The sequence below is a fragment of the Vidua macroura genome, chromosome 21 (assembly GCF_024509145.1).
Source record: "Vidua macroura isolate BioBank_ID:100142 chromosome 21, ASM2450914v1, whole genome shotgun sequence".
Lineage (NCBI taxonomy): Eukaryota > Metazoa > Chordata > Aves > Passeriformes > Viduidae > Vidua > Vidua macroura.
The window spans coordinates 6,068,809-6,093,785 of NC_071591.1; the positions used below are offsets into that span (position 1 = coordinate 6,068,809).

A 24,977-nucleotide genomic window follows, 5' to 3' on the forward strand; every position below is an offset into this window, starting at 1 on the left:
AGCTCCTTTAAAGGACACCCACAGGACAGGGGGTCCCCTTGAGGAACGGGATAAAAGTTTATTGTATGTAAGAACCAAACCCATGAGATATGTACATGTATTTACATGACAAAATGAATAAGCCTAATTATTTACAACAAGGACTGTCCTTCACAAGTCTGTACATCAAGAAGTAATCGTGAAAATATATTTACACACAGGATCCAGCAGCTGTGGGCAAGATGGAGATGGAAAAAAACAAAACCAAAGGGTGAGGTGAGGGGCACCATGTAGACCTCAGCAAGGCTGGGTGTGGAGGCCAGTGCTGGCTGGCCCAGACACTGTCCCCACTCTTCAGAACAGCAGCGTGGACCCCTGGCTTGTTGTGTCCTGAAGAGGTGGGTGGTAGATTTGAGGTGGCTGCTTTTTCTCCTCTTTGACTCAAAATTGCCGACCAGTGTCTGTGCCTTTCTGGGCCATCTCTCCTCCTCCTGATGCTGGGTGCCTGGTCCGTTCCCTTGCCCCACAGCTGGGAGCTGGGAGTCTCCGAGGGCCTGGGGGGGGTTACAGCTCGCTGAAGCGCACTGCTGGCTCCAGCTTGTGGGACAGGGCAGTGAGGACCTTGTCGAACTTCTCGTAGCGCTCAGCCTGGCTGCTCTCAGCCCCACGGCTGCCCCAGAGCAGTCGCAGCTGGAACTCGGTGCTGAAGACTTCCAGCAGCTCCGCTTTGCCCTGGAAACCTGCAAGAGGGAGAGTCAGTTCCCTGGGATGGCACCTCCTGCACCTCTGGGATGCTCCATATTGGTGCTGGAGCTGCACACTGGGAATGTGGCAGAGGGAAAGGGGCTCTGCTGTCACTAGTGCTTACCCTGCAGCTTCACCTCAGCATTGGTGTGGTAGAGCCCACCATGGTGAGCCACCATCCGCGCTGCCTCCAGGTGGGCCATGACCACCTCCACGCCGTTGTCGGTGGCCTCCCAGGGCTCGGGGCTTTCCGTCAGAGCCTCATCCCGCTCCAGGAGAGTCACAAGGGGTATGATGTGGGGAAAGGTGGTGTTGGTCAGCGGTGGCCCTTCTGGGGAGAGAGGCACTCTTAGGACCCCGCTTGGCCCTGTGACCCTGCATCCCCCTCCCCATCTCCCTGTGGAGTGCTCATGTGGCCAAACACTGCCATGATACCACCGTGCTCCCAGGAGAGGCTTCAAGGCTCAGCTGGACACAGCAGCTGCTGTCTCTATTTGATCCTGTGCCTGGGGCCATTGCCTTGTCCAACACCAGCTCCTCCCAGCCAGGCTTTCTGGCTCTGCTGGGAAGGGAAAGCTGATGGCCATGCTCAGGCTGCATTTCCAGGGGCTGCAATGAGGAGCAGGTTTGCAGACCACAGGGCACCAGGCATTAGAGACACATGGCTTTTCATCTTTCCAACTGGCTGCCCTGTCCCTTGGTTTGGCACTGACTGCCATGCAAGCACAGCGGTTTGGCTCAGCTGCTGGTTTTATTTAGTTATGAAATGCTTCCTTGGGAAGGAAGGGGCAAACAAAGCCAGACAGGCTCTGCTGAGTGCTGGGGTGGTTCAGCAGCCAGAGGGTGTCTGGCAGTAGCTGGGACAGGGTGAGAGCTCTCAAACAGTGACGCCGTGCCCAGACAAAAGTGGGAAGGAGAAAGCAAGTGAGACAAGGGGAGTTGCTCCTGTTACCTTTCCCTTCGTTCAGGCTTTTCAGGAATGGCTTAAGCTTCTTCTCATAGAGGATTGCACCCTCTGTGTGCCGCTGCCGCAGCACCATCCAGGTCTGCTCCAGCCGGGCAATCTGAAAGGAGATGGGGCAGGTAGAAGGTGCTGGGGGCAGCACAGCTTCCTTCCAGGCACCAGGGAGAACAGCCTGACCCTGGCTCCATAGTCCCCAGCCTTGCACACAACAGTGCCTGATGCTCCCAAAAACAGCCTCCTTCACCAGTGCTCATGGCCAGACACGGCACAGCTCTGGCACTGAGGCTGGGCTTAGGATTTCTTCCCCTGCCTGTGCCCCAGGACAGCAACCTCCCTGCGTCGCAGTGGCCTTGAAGATGAGATGCAGGGAGGGGGCAGCCATTCCACCTCCTTTGTGCAGGCAGGAAGCAAGACTTCCCAGCTGGGCTCGATTTAAAATTGAATTTTAATCTCCTTTCATCTTCCAAAGGGAGCAGTGTGGCCCGGAGATGCTGCTGCCACAGCCTTGAGACTGATTTGTATTGTACCGGAGGGCAGATTCATTTCCTCCCAGGAACACAGCCCAACACAAAACAAAGAGCTCAACCACCGAAAAACAATTGGATCCTGGCGGGACTAGGCTGTCTGCTCCGTGGAGGGGATGGCTCTTCCCCTTCCCTGCTTGCATCCCAGCGGATGTGGCCCCATGCCTCCTACTCAGGGCATTTTCCCCTTCCACCCATCCCAATGACTCTTGGAGCCTACAGGACACAGGGAGAGGGATGCATTTTGAGCAAGGGGCTGAGCCCAGGACATGAGGACTAAAGGAGTGTTCCCATACCTGTGTCATTTCCAGGGCGCTCATTACAGCTGCAAAACTGAACATGTTCCCCATGGTGCTCTTCAGCTCGGCAGCCAGCTGGATGGTTTTGTGGAGTAGGGCTGCCCGCTCCTCCGTGCTGCCTGTGCAGCCCAAGATATCCACAGCGATCATGATGGACATGGTGTGAAACCTGCCAAGGGGGAAGACACAGAGCGGGGTCAGCACAGGGAGGGGGGATGCTCTGGGGGCTTAGACAGGGCTCCTCCTCTCCCCTCCCCTGTGCCATGCTGGGAACACCCAGGGGAGCTGGACCAGGCCGTGCAGGGCAGCCCAGTGGGCTCGTTTTGGCCATGCTGTGCTGTACCGTTCCAGCAGGTCCAGGCGGAGCTGGTGGCCGTGGGGAAGGGTGAGCAGCTCCATGCCCGAGCTCACCCCCATGAGCCGCTGCATCTCCACTGTCACACCCAATATCCGGGCGACCTGGCAAGGAAGGTGAAAGCTGATTAGAGCATTGTTAATTGAGGAGAGGCTGAAGTGTCTTCAGGCAGCCTCTTGCCCCAGCCCAGCCTCTGCCTGCCCTGGCTGATACACCAGGCAGAGCCCAGCAGGGATGCTCCAATGCTCGGGGGTTGCCTGATGTTCTGATGCACTGATCCCTGCAAACCCAGATTGATCAGAGGGCAGCAGCACCCATCCCTCCCTCCAGGCCCTGGCCGTACCAGGCAGTCCACTTTGGTGATGTGTTTGGCCAGTGTCTTCACATCCACCTCTGCCAGCAGCTCTTTGACCTTCTTTAGCACAGTCATCTCCAGAGGTTTGTTATCAAGGGGGATGAGCAGGGACCGGAAGGCAGCAGGGTTGAAGGAGGAGGTTGTTTCCATGGTGGGGGGCACAAAGCCCTTGAAGTCCAGCTCTGCTTTCAGCCTCTGCCCTGCCTCTGCTTCCCCAGAGCTGTTCTCCACAGTCCCTCTCTGTCCTTCCTCCACCTTTAGCCTCTCCACGTAGCTCTTTGTTGGTAGCTGCTTGGTGTCGTGGGCTGGCCGGTCCCTGCAGTTGGGCGAGCTGGGGTGCAGCTGGCAGTAGTGCCCCGTGTCCGGGTCGCTGTAGCTGTTCACGGAGGGAGAGGGGGAGGCACGGGCGTACCCATGGCAGGGAGTAGAATGGGAGCTGTGGGCAGGGTCTGGAAGAGGTTTGCTGTTGTTCCCATGGCACAGTTGGGGTTCGCTGGACCTTCTTATGACCGGAGAGGCTGGGGTGATTCCAGATGCTTGGCAGGCATGTGGCTTTAGCCGTGTGACTGTAGGGAGCAGAGGGGACACTTATCAAAGCCTGAAGATGCTCACATGCATAAAGACTGCAGACGCAGCAGCCCAGGGACATGGGGCTCAGGGAAAACCCCTCTGCCAAAACAGAACAACCTGGTCCCGGGACAGCTGCACAATGATGCAACCGAGGACTGGCTGAGGTCCTGTCCCTAAAGACCCCCCTCTTCAGGTCCCTGCACCACAGCAGTGCCAAGTCCAGGCTGATCCACAGCCCCACTGTCCCTAGAGGGATGGAGAGGCAATGCCTACCTGTGCTGTAGGCAGGTGATGCCGGGTTCTCAGAGATGGGGGACATCGGGGAGTGCAGGTCTTGGATCTGGTCCGCGCTGACAGCACAGTTGCGAATGATGTCTCTATGGTGGGGCAGGGACACGCTGGGGAGGGGACAGAGGGCACAGTTAGTCCCTTAAAGCAGGGCCCAGGCAAGCACAGAGGGGCTGGGATGAGGGTTTGCTGCCCCAACACCTCCCATGGATCATCACTTCCTTCCACAAGTACCCATAAGAAGCTCAGCTGCAGCAGTGAGCGGGTAGTCCCTGAAGCAGTTAGGAGGAGAAGAGGTCACTACCCACTGACCCCCACAAATCAGAGACAGACCTGCCTGCAGGGACTCTGGTCCTACAGAAGAGAGCAGAGCAATGCAACCGTATGCCATGCCAAGCCAAGGTACTTGGGACGGGATGAGTTTGGTCTGCTCCAGAGTGCTGTGGGGAAGTGGATCTAGCAAAGAAGTCAGGGACAGTAGTTTTCTAGGGTTGTGCTGCAAAGTGGTATCTAACACTGTGTTACTCTATTTCTACCTGGGAGCTGTGTTGGGCTAGTTAGGTGAGCTGTTGCTCTGACCCAAAGCTTAGGAGAGCTGGAAAGCGCCTGGAAATGGGACTTGGGAAGTTACATAACAAGCAATGAGGTCTTGGGCTAGTGGGGCAGCAAGTGGTGGCCTGATGCAAACACTGTGTGTCAGTGGTGCTGCAAAACATGCTGAGTGCAGGGAGGGTTGAAAGGAGTTATGGCAGGTAATTTACTGCCCTCCCTGCCGTGGATGAGGGCTAGGCTGCTGTGATGTGCTTAGTCTTGAGCACTGTGCCTCAGCAGTGGGAGGAGAATGGGACAGCAGTGGTGGTGATAAGGGATTTGGGGAAAATGTGAGTGATGAGGAAAGACTGATGGATCTGGGCTCTTCTGGAAACACTTATGCTCTTCTGGAAGTCTGAGTGTTTTCTTTTTCCCAGCCATAACAGTTGGTTGCCTGTTTTCTGCTGGTGCATTCTCACCCTGCCCTTGGGCTCAGAAGGTCAGGGTGGTGAGAAAGCAGCTTGGCTTAACAACAGGCTGTGTCCTGCTGGAGGCAGGGGTAGATGGGTCTGCCCTTGGCTGCTGCATGTGAGGATATGTGTGTGGCCCTGCCTTCCCTGAAGGGCTCTGGGCAGCCTGGGACTGCCAAAAGTGAGACATACAAAGGAAGTCTCCTCCTCCACCTCTGGTGAAGCCCAGCTGGCCAAGGTTAATGTGAACAGCTCAGCTTTGTGAAGGCTGTGATCCAGAGTCTGTGCAGACTCCATCAGCACAGACCCATCAGTCTCCTCCTGCCCACCAGGCTTTCAGTTCTGCTTGGTAACTCCCTGCAAATGCTGAATGGAAAGGGCTCTGAAACTAAAAGGGCCTTTCAAAACCAAACAACAAATGCTGTCTTGGTGTCTGGGAGTGACTCTCCTCTCATGTTTGCCTGGGAAAGCTCAGCTCCATGGCTCTAACAAGCCCTGACATGCTGGTAATCCTGGACTGGGTGATTGTAAAACACTCTCTGGCTTCTGGCCTGAGATGCTAAAGTCATGTCTGCTTGCTGGGCGTCTGCTGTGGTATCTCAGCATGCCTGGCAGCCTGCCTGAGAGAAAAACCCAGTTCCAGCTGAGTACTGGTTCTTCCCTCCATGCCTCTTCTGGTCTCTCTCTTCCACCCCTGATCCCCAACCTCTGCTCTGCACCCAGAGAGCAGTGACTGAGCATGCCCTGCCTCATTCCTGAGGCTGATCCTCTGCTCAGCTGAGCTGGGATGAGACTGCATGCTCACCTGGTTGGGCACCCCTCAGCCCTGGTGATCTTGTCTGCGGTCAGACCATCTGTCATGGTGATGCTCCTCCTCTTGATGTGCCCCCCTTTCTGGGTGGAGGGGCTGTGGGGTCCCCCATGCTTCCCGTTGGCCAGCCCGTAGCTGGCTTCCAGGTATCGCAGGGGGAAAGTGCGGTTGATGGGGCAGTAGATGATGGCCCCGCTCTGCTCCGAGATGGCCTTGCGGTTGCCCACGTAGAAGCGGACAAGGGCAGGCACGTTATCAAAGCTCTCTTGCTCGAAGAGGTACTGGACATGGGTATGGCCATCGCTGGACTTGACTGTCACCTTGTTGATCTTGAAGTGCAGCGGCTCGTTGCGCCAGCGGCACGTCAGCACATAGTCACCCAGGCTGGTGAGCGAGTCACGGATGAGGAAGTCGCCATTCCTCTGCACAAGGCTCTCGGACACCTGTCAGGGAGACAGGGCACAGCTCAGCCACAGCCACGCTGGATGGACCACAGGGCATGAGTGGATGCTCTGCTGGAGTGTTATTTGGGGCACTGGTTGTTCCCCTTGCCCCTAGCTCTGAGCCACAAGAGGGCATTTGCTGTAGCAAAATCAGGCAGCTCAGAGCTCATGAAGCCCATGACCAGACGTTTTCCAGGAGGGCAGGCTGGTGGTTCTGTGTGGCCTCAGAGTGCTCTCCCACAACATTCCAAGTGAAGGGTGCCCAGAGCCACCCACCTTCCCCATCTCACCTCCCGGGGGATGCGGCCGTGGTACCAAGCATGGCTGCGCAGGTCGGTGCTGCTCAGCTTCAGCTCCTCTTCCAGCTCCTTGTGAAGCTTTTCTGGTGATGAGTCGAGGATGTATTTCTCCTTGGAGAACTGTACAGGAGAAGAGAGAGTGTCAGGCAGTGCAGCAGTGCAGGGGAGGGAAGGGCTGGCAGGATCCCCACATGGGGACTGTAGCATCTGCCAGGAGCACAACTGTCCCCAAAGGCCAGGGAACTCAGCTGTGTGCGAGGATTACTGCTTGTGCCAAAGGATGTGGTAATGTGCCTGTTGATGGCCAGGTCCTGTCACCAGGAGCACTTGGATGTCTCCTGGTGGCATGTCCCTATCATGCCTGGCCACCCTGTGCCTGGTGTGCTGCCCCTCTGCCCCAACTAAGAGCTGAGTGTGGCTGGGCAGGAGAAAAGCCCATAAACATCTCTGGGGCTGAACTGCCATGAGAAGCACTCTTTCAGGAGGAAACCTGCATTAGTGCTCCTCCTTTAAACATCTACAACAGTTCCTCTTTCAAAGGGTTAACTCACTGTGTTTAGCCTGATGACAGCATAAATAGTAATGACAAATGTAAAGGGAACCTTCTGCATTGAAATTAGCTTTTAGAAATTAGCTTTCACCAGCACTGGTGCACCTGAGCCTGGAGGATGCAATCTGCCCCCTCCTTTCCCCTGGAGAGATAAGGGATGATGCCTTCATGTGTCTGTTGGCTGGAGCCTGCCTGTCTCCCTCCTTGCCTGCTCCTTCCCAGAGTGCAGCTGCTGGCATGGTTGAGCCAGGGGATGTTTGGGGATATGAGCACAGGTTCGGGGTTCCTGTGTGCTTCACATGAGGCCAGTTCTCCTGCTTGACACAGTGGCTTTGAGTTGATCCTGCTGTGGTACCGACACAGCTGCGTGACGGAGCAGGGCCTGGGAACCAAGACTCCTGGGTTCCCACCATATCCCAGATGTGTGGTGTCCTGAGAGGGAGACACGTGTGCCACTGCCGTGGACTAAGAAGCTTGGATGGGGCTACTGGGGTGTCCCGTTCCTCTGCTCCCAGGAGCGAGGGTGGCTGGTGGCCTGGCTCGCCGCCGGCAGCAGCGCCAGTTGTAAGGAGGCAGCGGGGGCTGGCCCAGCTCCCCGGTGCCTGTTGGGGCAGGATTCTGGTATTGTCTCGCAGGACAGGCATGGGCTTGAACGCCTGCTGACACTGCTCTGGCACTGCCAGAGGAGCAGGCTGGCACTCATGGCTGACCTTGTGCGGCAGCTGGTTCCCCAGAGCATAGCGGGCTGCAGCCCCACGCCAGCACCTCAGGGACTTGCCTTGGAGCTGACCTCTTTGCCCAGTGCTTCAATCTCTGTGTCTTGTATCGATTCTCTCTGCTCCTCTACTGGTGAGCAAGGGAAAGTGTAGAGAACTGCGCTGCTCTCCTGCCTTGTACCCACTGCTCTTGTGGTGTTCTTGGGACCCCATAGCAGGACCCTGACCCCTTCCCCAGAGATGTTCCATCCCTCCTGGTAGCTGCATTCATTTGCCAAACCAGGCAGAGATCCTGTCCTGGGGATCCGGCTCCAGCCTGGGGAGATGGAAGTAGGCAGTGGCAAAGGGCCTGTGCCCCGGACTGTGCTCTCCAGGGCTTGCCCTCACCAGCCTGGACCTGCCTTTATTCCTCCCTTCCCAACTCCTGTCAAGTCAAAGGTGGTGGGAGAGTGGAAGCAGCCTATGAAAACAGTGTGGATTGAACTCTGACTTGCTCATCCAACGATGTTTATATCCTCTCTATGAGAGGGTCCTGTTGACTGGAGCTGCAGGGATGTGTGGATTGTCCCCCCCTGACCAAGGGCTGCAGGGAGCTGAGCACTTGCTGCTGCTCTGGGCCCTCCTGGAGACAAAGCCACCCGGTGCTGCTGAGCCCGATTAAAAATAAATGGTAGCTGGCGGATGCTGCAGGGGTCCGGCTGCCTCCTGGGGGGCCCAGGCCGAGCAGATGCTGTTTCCATGGTGACAAATCCATTGCCACGGAGCAGACCTGGCTTGGCCGAGGGGTGGTGGGGGACCCTTGACTGCAGCACCCTCTCTGTGACACGGTTCCCCCAAACTCTGGGGCATCAAGGGATGCCCCCCAGAAACCTCTACTGTTTGTACAGGTGAAAGCCATCAGAGCTGAGCTGGGAGCAGTTTGGATTACAGCTCTCCCCCCACCACCCCTGGAGCAGGGATTAGTGCCTGTTCTGCTCAGCATTGTACATGTGGGTTTTTCTCCAAATCCTCCCCATGCAAATGTGCAGGGTAACAAAAACACAAGCCCAGCTGAGCAGTGCCCAGTGTCTCCAAGCCCAGATTTGGGCAGCAGCTGGCTGGCATCCATGCCAGGAGCCATGAGCTAAGCTAGCGGGAGAGAACAGGAGGTTTGGGAGAGGCAAGGAAGGTTTTGCATCTTGCAGATGGGGGAGGGAGCCTAGCTGTGAGCAGAGGGTGTCAGGAGCCACCTTCCCCAGCCATGTGGAGGGCACTGTCCGTTCAGCTCCTTGCCTAAGTAGTGAGATCCCACCTGATTTGCATGACCACCAAGAAGCCACTGCTTGGAGTGATTGTCAGGCTATAACGGCTGGGGAGGCAGCACGAGACTGATCACAGGGAGCCCTTTTCCTTGGTGTGACGTAACTGAGACCAGTCCTTATTGTGAGTCTCACGCTACTCCAACATGCTGCCAAAATCACCCGTCTGTGTGGGAACTGGGCTCCCCACGAGCCCTCGGTGCAGAAGACCCCTGTGCTGCGGAGGGCCGTGTTTCCTCCTGAGCCCTTCAGCAGCGCTCCAGCTTCCCCTGCTCCGTCGGGAGCGTGTCTCGGAGGAGCCCGGCTCGCAGGCTGCCAGCTGGCCAGGTGCCGAGGCGCTGGCAAGGCCTGGCATGGCACGGCCCGGCGAGGCGGCGCGGGCCAGCCGGGCGCTGTCAGCAGTGTGTAAGCGGATGTCTGAGCGCCGCGCTGAAAAGGCATCGCTTGGCGCTCTTGGCCGTGCCAAGGGAACGTCTAAAGATGCACGGCCCCATGTGAGGTCTTGCAGACTAGTGGGTTGGGTGTGGGGAAAAGCCTGGACTCCCATTAGCATGTGGCTGGAGTGCATGGTGCTGGGCTCCAGCATGAAGAAGCCCAAAGCATCTTCCAGCTGAGCAGGAAGAAATGGTGACTAGAGCGGTTCTCCAAACCAGCCACACCAGACAAACCAGCTCAAAATCTGCCAGAGATGATGCCAAGCTTTGCTTGAGGAATCCCAACCAGCAGCCAAGCTGGCTTGGCTGGAGAAAGGAGAGTGCCCCAATGGGCTGTTTCACAGTCCTGGGGCTGGGGAATCCTCTGGAGCAGCCATGCAATGAGGCAGCGGCCATGAGAAGGCAATTCCTGAGGCTCTCCATCCCTGCCTGCTTCCCTGACTCTCTGTGCTGCTTTCCTGATGGAGGACGTGCTTCCCAGCTGAGTGGCAAGGACTGGAACTGGTAGTGGAAGGGCAAGAGCTGCAGGGATGAAGGGTGCTGATGCCTGTGTATAAAACCAGTGGCTGTCACTCTGTCTGCTCTAAGGAAAGCTTCAAAGGCTGGCGTTTGGCTTTCTATCCTTTCAGAGGTACTCTTATGAAACTGGAGTGATTTCCATTCTGCTTTCCTGCTCTTCCCTCCCAACCTGGAGGAGTTGCAGATGCAGATGAAGTCAGCTTGGAGAGCAAGGTGTACTCACACCCCACCCTGCTGATAACATCTGACTAACCCCAAGGCACCAAGCACATCTGTTCTCCCTCCTGCTCATGCTGCCTACCCTGTGCTGGGACCCTGGCTAGGGAAATCCCAGCTCCTTCTGGAGTTCTCCAACCCTGATCTGGCTGCTGGAGCAGCTCTGGGGCCTGGAAAGCAGAACTGTGAGGAAATGGAGTAACAAGCCATTGGGAATAGGTGTCTGGGGAAAGCCACAGACTTGCATGAGGGGTCTTCTCTCCTTCCTCCACACCTGGCAATGGGCTACCTCAGTGATGTGTTTTGGAGCAAACATCCTTGCTGAGCATCACGGCAAACCCAAGAACCATTCTGCCTGCGTGATGCAGAACTGCTGCACTTACCAGTCCAGGCACCACCCAAAAATGATTACTCCACCCTGCGTGACCACGAGAAAATGCCACCACAAACAATCCCCAGGTTGTTATGGGCTTGCACTCAGTCTGCATGTTCTGCTGTGAGCCAGTCTGTCCTGCTGATCTTGATACCCATATGGAAAAAAAACCCTTTCTTGCAATGAGTCTAGGAACCTCTGAGAAGGCATCAGCCTATCTGTTCACCCCATAGGTGACTGAAGGCATCTCTTGGTTATCTCACATCTCCACTAGTCCCCACTGAAGGCAGATTTTGGCTCAAGATCTTTGTTCTGGAGTTCGAAGCCCTTCCTAGGACTAGTCCTGTCTACCCTTATGGTCTCCTCTTCCCTTGCCCGTGGTCCTTTGTGGCAGCTCTGGAGCAATTCTATCTCGCTGGCAGGGGTGGGGTGCAGCTGGGATTGATGTCCAGGAACATCTGGGTGCTCTAAGGTGGGACAAGCACCCCAGGTTGTGTGGTGGGGTGGTGGAGTATGCTGCTACTGCTACCCTGGGGGAGCAGGTCTCCAATGCAGTGATGGTGTGTGTGTATACACACATTTCCATCCATCTATATTTTACTTATCTCACTCCAAGACGGCGGCAGCGGCTGCTGCTGCATCCCTTTTCGGAGCTGCTATTGGCCAGAAATGATGTCAGTGCTTCCCAGGCTGGGTGCACCGCCATTGGCGGTGAGCAGGGATGCGGCTGTCAGCTGGAAGTGCTCCAGTCATTCATGGGGACTTCAGTGTGTGTTTGCTGGGCACGCTTGGACATAAATAGATGGTGAAAGATCTGGCAGAGCCAGGTGAGCACTTAGGGCTTCACTTTTAACTCTTTCCGGGGTTAGGATGGCGTGCCCTTCCATCCCTTCTCACATCCCCACACGAGAGCCAGATGCTCACCTGTCCCTCCCTTGTTCTGGCAGCAGCTGGCTGAAAACACCCGCTCACCCCCTGCAATGTGCAGCCCAAGGGCACGTCCCCATGTTGCTCAGTGGCCTTTGGACAAGTGGAAAAAGCTCTGCTGCTTTTCCCTCTTCACCCCCACCAGCAATCAAAATCCCTGGCTTTGCGCTGAGATCAGCCGCAATCATGACAAGACTTGAAATGCTGCTTCTGGGCTCCGACTTACCCAGAATAATCTCTAAAGCTCGGCACCTACCTCTCTCAGCAGGAGCACTGAATAAGACTGCCAGCTCTCTTGGCTGCCGGCTCCTTTCTAACTTGCAGTATAGTACAGCTCATGCTTCAGACCAGAGCCTGCTTGGCTCCTGCAATCCTAAACACCTTTGCTCTCGAACTCAGTAAATGAGGGAACCAATTCCCAGCACCATGCACCCCTTGTGTGAATGCCAGAGTCCAAAAATAGGACATCTAGACTTGTGCCCAGACAGTGGCAGTGCTGGAACCACCACAGGACAGGTGACAGATGGATCCCAGCTTTCTCCCACCAATCAGACCTGTGCAGTGCAGCACAGAGATGGAGACCCGGGCCAAAAAGCTGAGTGTTCATCTGGGCTCGATCTCCCTCCTGTGCTCAGTGATGCTCCGGGCACATGCCACCTTTTGGGGGATGCTAAATGCTCCCCTTCATGAGGTCTGCTGCAGGTGAGAGCTCCCTGCAGAGACTTTCCTGCCTGTCAAAGCGCTGGTCTGGGGGGACGTGGTGGCTTTGACTGCGCGGTCCTGGATGCAGGGGGGCGAGCTCTGCCCCCCGACCCGGTGCTCGGCTCACCCCGCGCTCGCTGCCGCCTCGCTGAGCGCGGCCGGCGCGCTGCCCGCACCGGCTTCGTGTGAGCGGGGGCACCGCAGGGCTCCCCGGGGAGGCTCCCCGCTCTCCCGCGCTGCACCCGGGGGTCGAAACAGCCGCCGGCGGGTGCGTGGCCGGGGGTCCCCCGCACGCTTCCCCTCCCACTGCCCCCGCCGCTTTCCCCACGCGTGCGGCTGCCCGGCGGCACCACGGGGGCTCGGCGCCGAGCGCAGGGCAGCCGGTGCGGTCCCACCGCCGCCCCCGCTCACCTGCACCTGCATGAAGGAGCCGCGGTAGAAGCAGCAGGCGGCCGCGGACAGGGCGCTCCACAGGCTGCACCGCTCCGTCATGGCGCGGCGCGCCCGGCGGGGGCTGCCCCGGCCCGGGCTGCACCGCCGCTGCCTCCGCCGCCGCCGGGCTTCAATTTCAGCCGCTTCCCCGATTACCTCATCCCTTGTCGGCTGCGAGGGGCGGGCACGGTGCGGCAGCTCCGCCCCGGCCCGCCCCTGGGGGCCGCCCCGGCTCCGGGGAACCGAGGAAGCGGCACCTCGGGGGGAAGCGGTACCCCGGCTGTCTGCGCCCTGCGGGGGAACTGGGAACCAGCTCCTCCGAGGGGAACCTACGCTGCCATGCCACAAAGGGAGGCAGCATCCCTGAGGGGATCGGGCATCCCGGCTGCCTGTGCTCTGAGGGGAACCGAGAACCGGCTCCTCCGAGAGGAACCGGCACTCCCATGTCGCAAAGGGAACAGGCATCCCCGAGGGGATCAGGCACCTCTGAAGGGAACCGGCAATCCTATGTTGCAAAGGGAAGCAGCATCCCTCAGGGCACCAGGCACCCCGGCTGCCTGTGCCTTGAAGAGAACCGGCACCTCTGCGGTCATCGAGCATCCCTGAAGGGAACCGGTACCCCGGTTACCCGTGTCCTGAGTGGGACTGGTTCCTCTGAGGTGACTCAGCTCCTCAGAGGGGAACAGACACCCCTGAGGGAAACCAGCATCCTTGGCTGCCGGTGCTCTGAGAGAAACTGGCTCCTTTGAGGGGATCAGACACCCTGAGGGGACCCAGCACCCCTTTTCTCCCCATCCCAAATCTGCCTGCTCTCCCCACTGATGCCTGTGGGTCAGGGGCAGTTTTGCCCATCCTGTCTTCCTTCACCCCCACATGGTGATACCTTTCTGGGAGATACACCAGTGCCCACCTCATATGGCAGGGAGCCAGCTGCCTCTTTCCTGTGTAGGCTGTCTCTGACTTGTGTTTAATTAAGGCTCTGCTTCGGTTTAATTAAGGCCACAGTATCGCGTATGGGATGTGCAAGGCAGCACTGATGACTCAAAGCATTGCTCCAGCCTTGACTCTTGAATAAATCCCCCAAACCCCTGCCTGAACCCACTGCCAGCAGCTGCTCTGTGCTGGAGACAGGCAGGGGCTCCCTCAGCCCTGGCAGTGACAGGGACCTACACCTTGCTGATCTCCCTCCACACCTGCCCTGCACTGCAGGGCCTGGATTTGGCTGTGCTTCAGTAACTGGGGGCTTCACCCTCCCATCTGCAAAGCGTGTCCTGGCCCAAGGAGCCCCACGCCTCCCAGGCGACGCTGTGACCTCGGAGAGCTATTCCTGCTGCCACCGACCACAGAACCCTGCAGCCTTCCTGCTAATTAATTCAAACGAGCCCCTCACATTACCAGGCAAGGAGACAGCATTGGAGGCTGATGAGATACAGGTCCCTGCTTGAGCAAGCAGCTCTTCTGCGCAGAACAAAGAGCTCAGAGGCGCTGGCTGGGCTCTCACTCTGCCCCTGGTTTTGCAGGGGAGAGAGGAGACAGGAGAGCAGCACGGCTGAACAGCAGGACAGGGCTGAGGGCTGGGAGAACTGGTGGCAGCACACAGCCTGTGGGCAGGGAACATGGGGCAGCAGGTCCCACGGGTCCCATGGGTGCCTGCAGCCCCACCAGCACGGGCAGGGACTCTCCTCCTCGCCTCCTGCCTGGGGCTGAGGGACAGAGCAGATGGCACTGTGCAGGGACATGCTGCTCCAAAAAGATGCAATGGTGAATCATCCTGCTGCCAGGGCTTCTCCCCTGTGACGGGCTCCATGGTTTCCAATGGAGGCTTTCACCAACAAGTGAGCGGGAGCCTCATGGGGTGCTGCAGGGTGAAGTCCTCCAGCTGTGACTGTGCTGCCCCTCCTCACAGGGAAGCTGAAAATCCCTGACTTAGCTCTCATAGGACGTATGACAGCTTTACTGCTTGCTGCTCTCCCAAGCTACTCCTTCACCTGCACAAAGGCCAAAGCTGGGGTGGCTGGGATGTTGAAATAGAGAACTGGGCATGCAGATCCCCAGGCAGCTTGGAAATAACAGCCCTTAGGCTATTATTAAAGCACATTAATTACCAAGTGCTTATTGATCCTGGCTTTCCAACCCTCTCTAGCTCCCGGTTGCATGTCCAATCAGGCCAGGCTTGGTGATAGGAGCACCAGCCATGGCTGTTTTGCAGCTGAAGTTCAAGGGCTGATGTTTGGCAGATCCTTGGTGCACACCTGGACACAGACCTGCCTGTCAGCCTTTGCTCATTAGAGCTTTGCAACACATCCTCTCCCTCTTCCTGACTCTCTCATTCTTTAGCTCTTTTCTTCCTGTTTTTCCCTTGCTCACCCCTCACCAGTGTTTTCCCTCTGTTTGTTTCCCTCCCAGCTACACCAACCAGTGGCAGATCCCAGCCCCATCCTCCCTTGCTCCAAAGGCAGGCACAGCAGCCTCTTTCCCACCCTAAATCCTGCAGGACCTGGGGCTGAACACTGCTGGGTGCTGAGCACCCTGCAGCTGCACGGGCTGGCAGCCAGGCACAGTGCCTGCAATCAGCTGGAGTGTCCCTGTCATCCCGGTCACTCACACTCTAGATAATTACTGATTTGACTAAAATAGCTGCTGTCACTGCAGCCATCAGTTGCTTCTCTGACCAAAGGGAAGTGCTGTATAAATCACAGCCTGTTGGCTGTTTCTGGACACCACAGAGATGGACGAAAAATAAAGGCCAGATAGCTCAGGTCTGGGATCTGACTGGATGGTAGGCAATTCTCCTGGCTCACCAAAAAGTACTTGATCCCAAAGGCAGAGCCCTATCCATTGCTCCCCACCTGTATTGTTTCAGCCATGAGCCGTAAAATGTGTCCATCTCTGGGTGCACACACTGACAGTGCCAAGGAAACAACCCCCAAGTATTCTGTTCCTCCCCTCACTCCTCCTTGTCCTCACAGGACTTTCCTGTGTCAGCAGGAGTTTCTCTGCATATCCTGAGGTCCTCACACCAGGGCCCTTCCCTGCAGAGGCCAGTGTATTGGCTTTGCAGGGGAAAATGAACTACATCACAGCCAGACCCAATACGCCCAGTCAGAGCTTTGTTGTCCTGGCACACATCCCACTTCCACTTCCAGCTCTGTGAGCTCCCATTCTGCCAGTCCCACATGGCTTAAGGGCGCAGAGAGGAGAACATCCCACCCGCAGGATCGCTCTGCTACACGTCAAAAACCTCATCTGACCCCACTGCCCAGAGGCTGCCAGTTGCCAGACTCGACATGTGGGGTCCTCATTAGCCCCAGGGATGGACGTGCAGGGAGGTGACCCCTGTTGGAAGCAGCAGATGAGCTCAGGGTGCAGCCAGCTCTCTCCCAAGCTTGCCAGTTGGTGGTGCCACAGGGGATTCCCACATTTCAATGTCTGGCTACAGCCACAACCAGGAGCCCCAAGTCCAAAAGATGAAGGTGCAGGGCTCTGTGCTAATTAGACCACCCAAGCTGGGCACCTCAAGTCACTTCTCAACAACCCTATCTGCCCAGTGGCAGACTAGATTAGATCCCCACTGGGCAGCCGGACTCAGGAAGCTCCAATTCTCCTTAAACAAACACCCCAAAGGCCATGCCATGGCAGCGACCCACCCTGTCACTTCACTGGGTTTCAATGCTCTGTGCCCAAACTTCACAGCACCCTTGCCACCGCTCCTCTGTGCCTGCCCATCGTGCCAGCAGCCTCCTGCAAAAGGGCCGCTCTCCTCCAGAGCCAGGCGCCTCACTAATGAATTTCTGGCCAGACATGAAGAGTCCTCAGGAATGTTAATAGTTTGCTGGAGGATAAGCAAAAGATTTGGAGAGATTTACACCAACTTTCATGTGACAGCCACGAAAGTGGCTCAAACCCTTCCGTTTCTTTACGTGGGGGCGGAGGGAGGAGGCTGCGTCTGTGGGCGTTCACAAGTATCTGGGAACATGAAATGCAAGCAGCTCCTGTGGGAACAGCACTGGGGTGACCACGTAGGGTTTGTGTCTCCTCTGTCTTCCCTGGCCTTGCCAGAAATATCTTCCAGGGCTAAAGAGAGAGCCCAGATGGGAGGAGGGGTGCAGAACTGAGCAGCTTGCTGGTGTAAGACCTGGGTAGTTCCAGGGCCACCATCCCCTCTCCACCCCTGGCACCCAGCTGGGACAGGATGTGATCATACTTTGTGTCTTACCTTCACGTATTCACTGCCAGACTCCAGGCCATCGTGGTGGCTAAAAGGAAGAGGAACAATAAAAATACATAAGTAAAGGGCAGTAAGTTGTGACATTCAGGTCAAAGGCAGTGGTGGCACGGCTGGGGGAGCTGGGGTCTGTGCCCCTTGTCTTGCCGTGGTGCCAAGAGCATGGCCATGGTTTTGGGAGAGGTTCCCAGGGCCCCAGCACTGTTCCTGCCTGTTCTGTGCCCATTCTCAGCACAGGGCTTATCCTCCCTAATGCGATCAGGGGAGAATGAAGCCTTTTTAGAGGATCTCACCCCAAATCGGCTTGGTACCATGTGAGCTGAACCAGGGAGACCCAGCAGCCAGGCTGGGGTCCCTGCAGGTCACAGTGCTGGGGGATACATGTCCAGAGGCGGCTGTTGGGACACACCACCCAGACAAGCATTTTTGACTTCATGGTTTTGTGCAACCCTACAGAATTCAAACTCCCACCAAAGCCAGGCCTGAACTGTGATGTCTTGACTGGGACTGCTTTTCATGCTCTTATAGGTCCAGATATGTGTCCATATGGAAGAGTCCCAGGGGAACAACAGAGAGTTCAAAAGGAGAGAGGCTTTAACGACCTGAGCTGGGATGTGCTATCTTGAGGTCTCACCTTCCAGAATAAAATACAAAAATCCAGATGTCTTTAACCAAAATCCAGAACCTGTTGCCTCCCCAGTGCCAAGCTTCAGTATGGACATCCTGCTGTTTGCCAAGGTTGTATGCCTGAGCACAAGGCAGCAGCAGGGACCTGGGGATGGCAGGCTGCCACACCAGGACAGGCAGCTGCAACTAAGGAATAACCAAATCCAAGGTCATCATAGACCTGGGATGTCCCTTTCCTGCCAGGAGCCACCTCATCAGACACATATGGGAAACTGCTGAGGGTCCCACACACAACTTCTCCCTGAGACCTGCACTGGTAGCAACCCTGGGAACCCAAATTCCTCCTCTGGGGGCTCTCTCCAGATGGAAGGTGGTGCCTGGTGGCCACCCAAAAGGGAAGCAGGGATAGCAGAGGCAACCACTGCCAGACATTTTTCCACCGGACATCCCCCATGACATTACAGTGGGTTGTGACAGAGTCTATATCAGTCCCTCATAGTGTCCAACCATCCAGAAGACAATTCCCACTTCTGGAATCCTTTGAAGTCTTTAAAAAACATGTGGATGGGTACCTCATGCCTCAGTTTCCCCCCTCTGTAGAGCTGCCTCCAAGGAGGTTTTGGCTGGCAGTGCTGCTAGAGGGGTCTGCAGGGAGTATCAGGCAGTGCCTGCAGGAAGCGGCGTTCCCAGTGCCTCATGCACGGCATTTAAGGACACAGTTTAGTGGTGAACACAGCAGGGCCAGGTTGACATTTGGACTCAATCTTAGTGGTATTTTCCAACCTTAGCAATTCTGTGATTCTCCAAGCCCACACTGCTGACCACATCCCCTGGTGTCCAGCTTGGGAGAGGAGAAAGGGGCTGGAAATCAAGCTTATACTTTTTTGGAGGTGAAGAAAATAGCAGAGCATTTGGGAGCGGGGATGCATGCAGACTCCCCCGGGCAGCATTGGGCTGCCTGCCCACCCCGGCGCTCCCTCTCCAGCCTGTTTGCCCTTCACACACTGCAGAGCTGCCTGGTGCTGCGAGAGCCGTGAGAAAAACCGGCAGGAGGACGGGGGGCCTCTAGGCAGGAAGTCGGGAGCATGGGAGCAGCTGGGAGACGCTGCAAGAGCCCGGGCAGGAGAGGCCCCTGTGCCGGGGAAGGGCAGCAGCTGGGACCGCAGCCCCCCTGGTTCTGCACATTCCTGGAGGAAACGGCATTTTTGGGGGCAGACGAGAGCCTGGGAGAAATTCCAGGGCTGCCTTTGGAGTGCGGCCGTGGCTGAGCTGCTGAGACCCAGAGCTACAGCAATGGTATTGGGGAGTGGGGGGTTGGTGGGGTGGCTGCTCCCTTTGGGCTTGGGAAGGCATCACCACGACTCGCAAATGTGCCAGGCTCCAGGATGGCTGCTGGGAACAGTCCAGGAGGATCCTGACTCCAGCTCTAGTTTTAAGCCTAGGCTCTGCTATCCTTGGGACACTGGTGCAGGCTGTACCCCAGGGGAACCAAATTTGGGCACCTCGTGCCTCAGTTTCCCCCTCTGTGGAGCTGCCTCCAGGGAGGTTTTGGCTGGCAGTGCTGCTAGAGGGGTCTGCAGGGAGTGTCAGGCAGTGCCTGCGGGAAGCGGCGTTTCCCGTGCCTCGCGCACGGCCGCGCGCACAGGGAAACCGAGTCACGTCCGCCCTGGGACCTGCCAGCGGTCATCTCCCGTTAGTCAGCGTGTCTCTGCTGGAGTCACAGCCGCCGCCTTGCTCTGAGCAGCTCCACAGGCTGCGTGCCACTCCCTGTCCCACAGCAGCACAACTTCCCCCCTCACAGGCGTGATTCTGGGAAAGCCCTCCTGCGTAGGAGCATCCTCAGCCTACCCTCTTTTGGGGACTGTCCTTACCAGAAATACTCTGGGGGGACAAGTGGAAATGTGCCCCAGGGCCATATTTGTTCCCCCTCAGGGAACATGCTGCTGCCATGGCCTGGCAGGAACAGACTGTCCCCAACCCCAGGGACGTGCCTGCACAGGAGGAAGGGCTGGGGCGCAGCATTATCCCGGTCCCACTTCCTCCCGTCCGCCCCACAGCAGGGCCTGGCCTTGGGATGGCTCTGGCACACGGCTGCTCCCTGAGCCAGGGGCTGTGGTAGGGACTCTGGGTTAGACTGTGGAGAGGCAGAAATAAAACCCTGATGCCAAGACCTGCTCTGGCCACCCTCGTGCCTCAGTTTCCCTGGCAAGCAGCAAGGCTACACTCATCATCAGGGAAGCTCCACAGGATGCAAAAAAGCATTTGGCCCCCAGCTTCTGGGAACTCATTCCCCAGATTCAAGATACCCATGTGACCCACCATGTCCCACTGCTGCTTGGCTCCCAGCCACACTGGCTTGGGATCTAAGTAATTTCTGGGAGACAGAGGGTCTGGGTGAGCCCTCTGCACCCTCCTCGGGGGCTCTCTGCCACTGCTGAGGCTCTGCGCTCACCGAAGGATGCAGTAGTACCACCAGCTCCCCAAACCTCCAAGCCCCTGGCCGCAGCCCCTGGCGCCGGGTCTGCTGCGGTTTCAGCAGCTCTTTCCTTGAGGAAAACACCACCACGGGCTGGGGGCCTCGGCACCCGAGCAGCGGCTCGGCTCCGGCATCCTGCCTCGAAGTTTTGTGCCCGCCTCAAGCAAAGCCCCTTCCCAGCCTCTCCCTCCCCATCCCCTTCGCTGTGCCGGGGTGCGAGGGGTGGCCGGGGGGCCAGGACCCCTTACCTGCCCTGTCCCAGGGTGGGAAACCTCCTGCCCAGCGCTGTCATCGGCCCTGCGGGATCCAGCAAGCGCCTCTGCTCCGGGATGGGGAGACGCTCTCCCGCGCTCTCCCGCCTTGCACTGAGCGCCGGGACTTCGGGGCGCGCAAGGCGGTGGCGGACCCTCCTCCTTCCCGTCCCAGCCCTCCTCCGGCCCACCCTTCGGACCGGCAGGAATGTGTGGTCGGCACAGCCCGGCTCCCACCGCCGAATTTCTCCTCCTCACTCCGCTCCCGGGACCACCCGGACCTCCGGAACGCTCAGTGTCAGGAAAAGGAGCCCCCGGCCCCGGGGCGGTGCAGGGGGAACAGGGACATCGGGGCCACTTGAATGCAGAGAGAGGAGAGTCAGGCCAGGGAAAGGGGGAGAAATGTTTTCGGGAGAAATTTGGAGTCGCCTTTGCCTGTGTCCCCAGTCTCGCACACCCTCCCGGGCTGGGGTCGCATTTGGCCCCTTATGCCCAGATGCCATGGGGCTGGGGGATAAAAATCCCTCTGGTTGATTCTGCGGTCAAAACCCTCTAAAAAATCCATCCGTCATCTCAGAGGGCTGAACCTCCAAATTCCCCCGGAGGGAGAGATTGTGCCTGAAGCGGGGAATTTGTGCCCAGAGTGGGGGTTTACTGGTAGGTAATGAAATGGGGACGGAGTGTCCGGTTTCAGGATTTGCCCCTGTGCCTTGGGAGAGGCAATGCTGCTCGGCAGAGGGGGAGAGGACAGAGAGGGTGGAAAAGAGGGGAGTGAGAGGCGGAGGAGGCTGTAACAGTGCTGGTGTAAGCTCTCCGCAGCAGTACATCCTGGTGCTGGAACGCAGCCGCCGCAGGACAAAGAGATGCCGGGGCAGAGCGGGGCTGCGAGATGTTTCCACCCCGTCCGGAAACAGGAGGGAGCAGAAATCCCACAGGAAACCTCGTTCCTATGGAGCCGCTGACCTGACCATGCTCCAGCTGTGCTGTCCCACCGGCCAGGTGCATCCCGCTGGCACTGTGGGCACGGGGGGACATTGCAGTGACCCTGGTTTGTCCCAGCCCCCTCCTCTTGCCCTGGAGGGGCACAAGGGGGGTCTTAGCAGAAGGCAGAGCAAACCTCAAGGGCTATACCTGTCTGGGAAGATCTTGTCAGGATGCTCTTGTTCCTTTTCCAGCAGATCCCCATCAGTGGTCTCTGTTCCAGCTGCTGTGTCAGGGCTTGTGGTTTGGCTGGAGCTCGCTGACTCTGTCCTAGGGCAGGAGACATTTCCCACAGGCTCCTGCTCTGTCCTGTCCATTGCTGTCTCCACGGTGTCCCCAGGTTCAGCTTTTTCCTCCTCCTGCTCTGCTTCTCCAGCAGATGAGGGTGAGTCTGTGCCTGGTCCAGGGGTGCTGGATGTCTCAGGGCACTTGAGGCTGGAGAGTGGGGCTGCCTGGGAGGTTTTGTTGTTGGGAGTCCCTTTCTCCCAGCAGTTCTGGCTACTCTTGTCTTTGTCTAGGCTCTTCCCTGCCTTGCCCAGATTCACCCTGGGCATGGTGCCCATGTGGGAGTACATGTTCGACGACTGGGCGTAGGGGCCAGGGCTCTTGGGCACGGTGTTGAGATCATCCTGGGTGCTGTCAAAGGGCTCTCCCAGGAAGCCATGGGGAGGAGGGAGATGGGGTCTGAGATTGTGGGGAGAGCTGGGGTCCACAGAGACGCGCCGGAAGGTGAAGGAGCGGGGGATGCTGCTCAGGCTCCCAAAGCCTTTGAACTTGAAAAGCTCTGGCAAGGAGAAAGGAGTGATGATGTGGGGTTACTGCTGGCACGGTGTGATGATGGGGGATCCCAGAGCCCCTGGCCCTGGGTTGGGGTGGGCAAGGGGCACTATGCAGCCTGGTGTCACCCTGTTACACCCACATCTGCAGGCCCAGCTTGGCATGACATCCCTGTGGTCTGTGGTGTATGTGATGCTGCTTGAGGCATCTCTGCTGGCTACCTGGGAACTCTGCCCTGGTCCCTCGGGGAGCAGAAGTCTCCTGTGCCTGGAGACCTCTTCATCTTCCCACCACAGCTGAGGGGTGGAGGAAACACCCAACCCTGGTGAGCAGGCAACTCTAGAAATTATTTCTGCCTGCCTACTTCCTCCGGGGGACTCTGGGCAGAGCTATGCCCATCCCCACAGCCTCAGGGCAGCCCTGCAGGATGCAAGAATGGGACACACGACATCTCCCTAGGGAATGGGGGTCCTGGACGCACATGACCTGCCCACATGTGCATGTGTCGCCAGCACGGTGGAGCAGGAGCCAGCCACGGGCGCTGCTGCGGGCGGGTGATAACCTCCCCGCTTCCTCGCCCGGCCCCTCGCCAGCTCCAGCTGCCACCTGCAAGTGCTGAGCACGAACATGTTCGCCGGAGAAATATTTATAACTCCGGCGGGCGCTTTGCATTTCACACCTCAGCCCCAGCTCAGCTCTGTGTGTCGCTGCAGCGCAGCCCTGGATGGTGCCGGTGCCGGTGTCAGTACTCGGGCTGAGCGAGCCTGTGGCTGCAGTGCTGTTGAGCAGTGCTTCCCTGCCGGCCGTGGCTGCCACCGGGGATTTTGCAATGTTGACGCCGCCCTGGGGCTCTGCGAAGCACGGCAGATTTGCTGGGGCAGGAAGCGACGCTTTGCAGAGGTGCTGAGCAAGGACCCGAGTGTCCCGGGCTGCTCAGCTCTTGGATTCCCACCTCCAGTTGCCATCCATGGGCTCTGTGGGGCATCCCTGCAGCTGGACAGGGAAGAGGGGCTGCATCCCAAAAGCCCCTCTGTGAGGCAGAAACCTCATTACCTGAGTGCAGTTAAAAGCAAAATTACTTTGGGATAAACATCCCCTTGGAGTCCAAGCATCTTCTGCTACCTGCTGCCCCTGGGGCTGCTGAAAGGTGGGAAAGGCAGCACGGAGGATTTTCCCCATTTCCCCACCACTCCACCACAAAGGAAAATCCCAGCTGGGATGGGGCCGTGGGTTTGGCCAGTGGAGGGGTCCCGGGGGAGCGGAGGGACTGGCCCCCCTCTGGCGCCAGCCCCGCGGCAGGAATGCAAGAGAGCACAGCCCAGCGCTGGGAATGGGGTGAAGGCCACTGCAGCCTCCCCCCGGGGCTCCGGGGGAAAGCTGAGGTCTGTGAGAAAGTGCAGAGCTTGCTCCCGGTGGGTATCAAGCACTTCCTCCCAGAAGAGCCAGTGGGAATCCATTCCCAGGCTCCCCCCCCAGCTCCTCTGTGTCACCCCCATCCCTGTGCTGCAGGAGCACCCTGGGGTGAGGGTCCTAGCCACCCCTGGCCCCCAGCACCAGCTTGTACCCAAGCCATGCATCCTGAAGGGTGTGATTTAAGGAGTGAAGACCCCCAGATCCTGCTGTGCATCCCTCTGGTCACATCCCAGCATCCAGCATAGGACTGGGCTGCAGCATACTGGTCCCGATCCCAGCACCCAGCTCCTGAGCCAGCACCCAGCCCTGTGGATGGAAACCTTCGAAGCCCCTCACCCCAATGAGCTTCCTAACAAGAGCAGAGCCTGTCACAGCTCCAAACATCCCTGGATGACCCCATCCCTGGATGGGATGACCTGGGGAGCGTGTGAGCACACGCTCAACACTAACTGCCACACATCCTCCTACCCACCGAGATGTCCAGGTGAGCACCCCATTGCCCACCCACCCTGTCCCGTGGCCACTTACTGAATTTCTTGAAGACCCGTCGTTTCTGGCCCTCGGCCATGGCCGCGCTGCTCGGAGGCCGCGGGGACCGAGAGGGACAAGTACATAACTGTGAAGCCCTTCCCTGCCCGCTCCTCCCTTCCTGCCCCCCCCTGCAACCACCCTGCAGTCACTCATCGCTCGCTCAGCGTTTCCTGCCCAGTGCTGTCATCTGCTCCCTGCCCCGCTGCTGTCCCTGCCCGCCCTCACACTGTCCCCACAGTTCCTGAAGTCCCCGTGGCTGCTTGCACCTGCCTGGCTGCTCAAGAGTCACCTCTGCACCCCGTTTTGGGGACGTCTGCCAGATGTGGACAACCAAAAACCTCTGGGTGCCAGCTCTAGAGGAAGGCGCCAGCCCTAAAAGAGGGTTCCAGCCCCATGGAGGAAGGTGACAGCCCTAGAGGAGTGTGACAGCCCTTTGGATGAGGGTGCCAGCTCTGTGGATGAGGCTCCAGCCCTGCAGACAGAACTGTGCCATGCACATCTGATGCTCAGCCCCTGTGGGGTGAGAGCTGGGTGTCATCGCTGCCAGCAGGAGCACTCCCACCAGCCATTCTCTCGTTCTGGGGACATTGACGTGCTCCATAACAGTGTCGCCATGCAGGACAACGTGGCCTGGACCCAGCAGGGGTCTGGTGTCCGTGTTTCCCCTTCCCCGGGGAGCTGGTGGTTCCCATCACCAGGATGCTGGCAGTCACCTCTGCCACAGCTCGGTCCTTGGGTGCTGTCCACCTCGGGGACCAGTTTCGAACAGCCTGAGACCGAACTCTTTGTCCTGCACCGGGACACAGCCACGGCCGGGGGAGGAACTCAGGGTCCCCTCAACCAGACCCTGGAATCCTCCTGCCTGGCCACGGCCTCCCTACGTCACAGCCGCAGCTG

General features: G+C 58.2%; 1 protein-coding gene across 3 annotated transcripts; it reads right to left on the bottom strand.

Annotated features, from left to right (window-relative positions):
- Nucleotides 1–33: 33 nt before the first annotated feature.
- On the bottom strand, nucleotides 34–24,155 carry SH2D3C (SH2 domain containing 3C). 3 transcript variants are annotated; one of them, XM_053996323.1, is made up of 12 exons: nucleotides 24,078–24,155; nucleotides 21,510–22,143; nucleotides 17,016–17,055; nucleotides 6,624–6,752; nucleotides 5,885–6,333; nucleotides 4,064–4,188; nucleotides 3,209–3,786; nucleotides 2,854–2,969; nucleotides 2,508–2,679; nucleotides 1,676–1,787; nucleotides 848–1,054; nucleotides 34–719 (listed from the first exon to the last, which is right to left on the bottom strand). In XM_053996323.1, the coding sequence occupies exons 1-12, from the start codon at nucleotides 24,115–24,117 to the stop codon at nucleotides 544–546; spliced, it is 2,778 nt and encodes a 925-aa protein (XP_053852298.1). In that variant the 5' UTR covers nucleotides 24,118–24,155; the 3' UTR covers nucleotides 34–543. The 3 variants fall into 3 exon arrangements, with proteins under 3 accessions (XP_053852298.1, XP_053852299.1, XP_053852300.1); XM_053996324.1 differs by lacking the exons at nucleotides 21,510–22,143; nucleotides 24,078–24,155 and adding an exon at nucleotides 20,376–20,469; XM_053996325.1 differs by lacking the exons at nucleotides 17,016–17,055; nucleotides 21,510–22,143; nucleotides 24,078–24,155 and adding an exon at nucleotides 12,779–12,938.
- Between the last annotated feature and the right edge of the window lie 822 nt (nucleotides 24,156–24,977).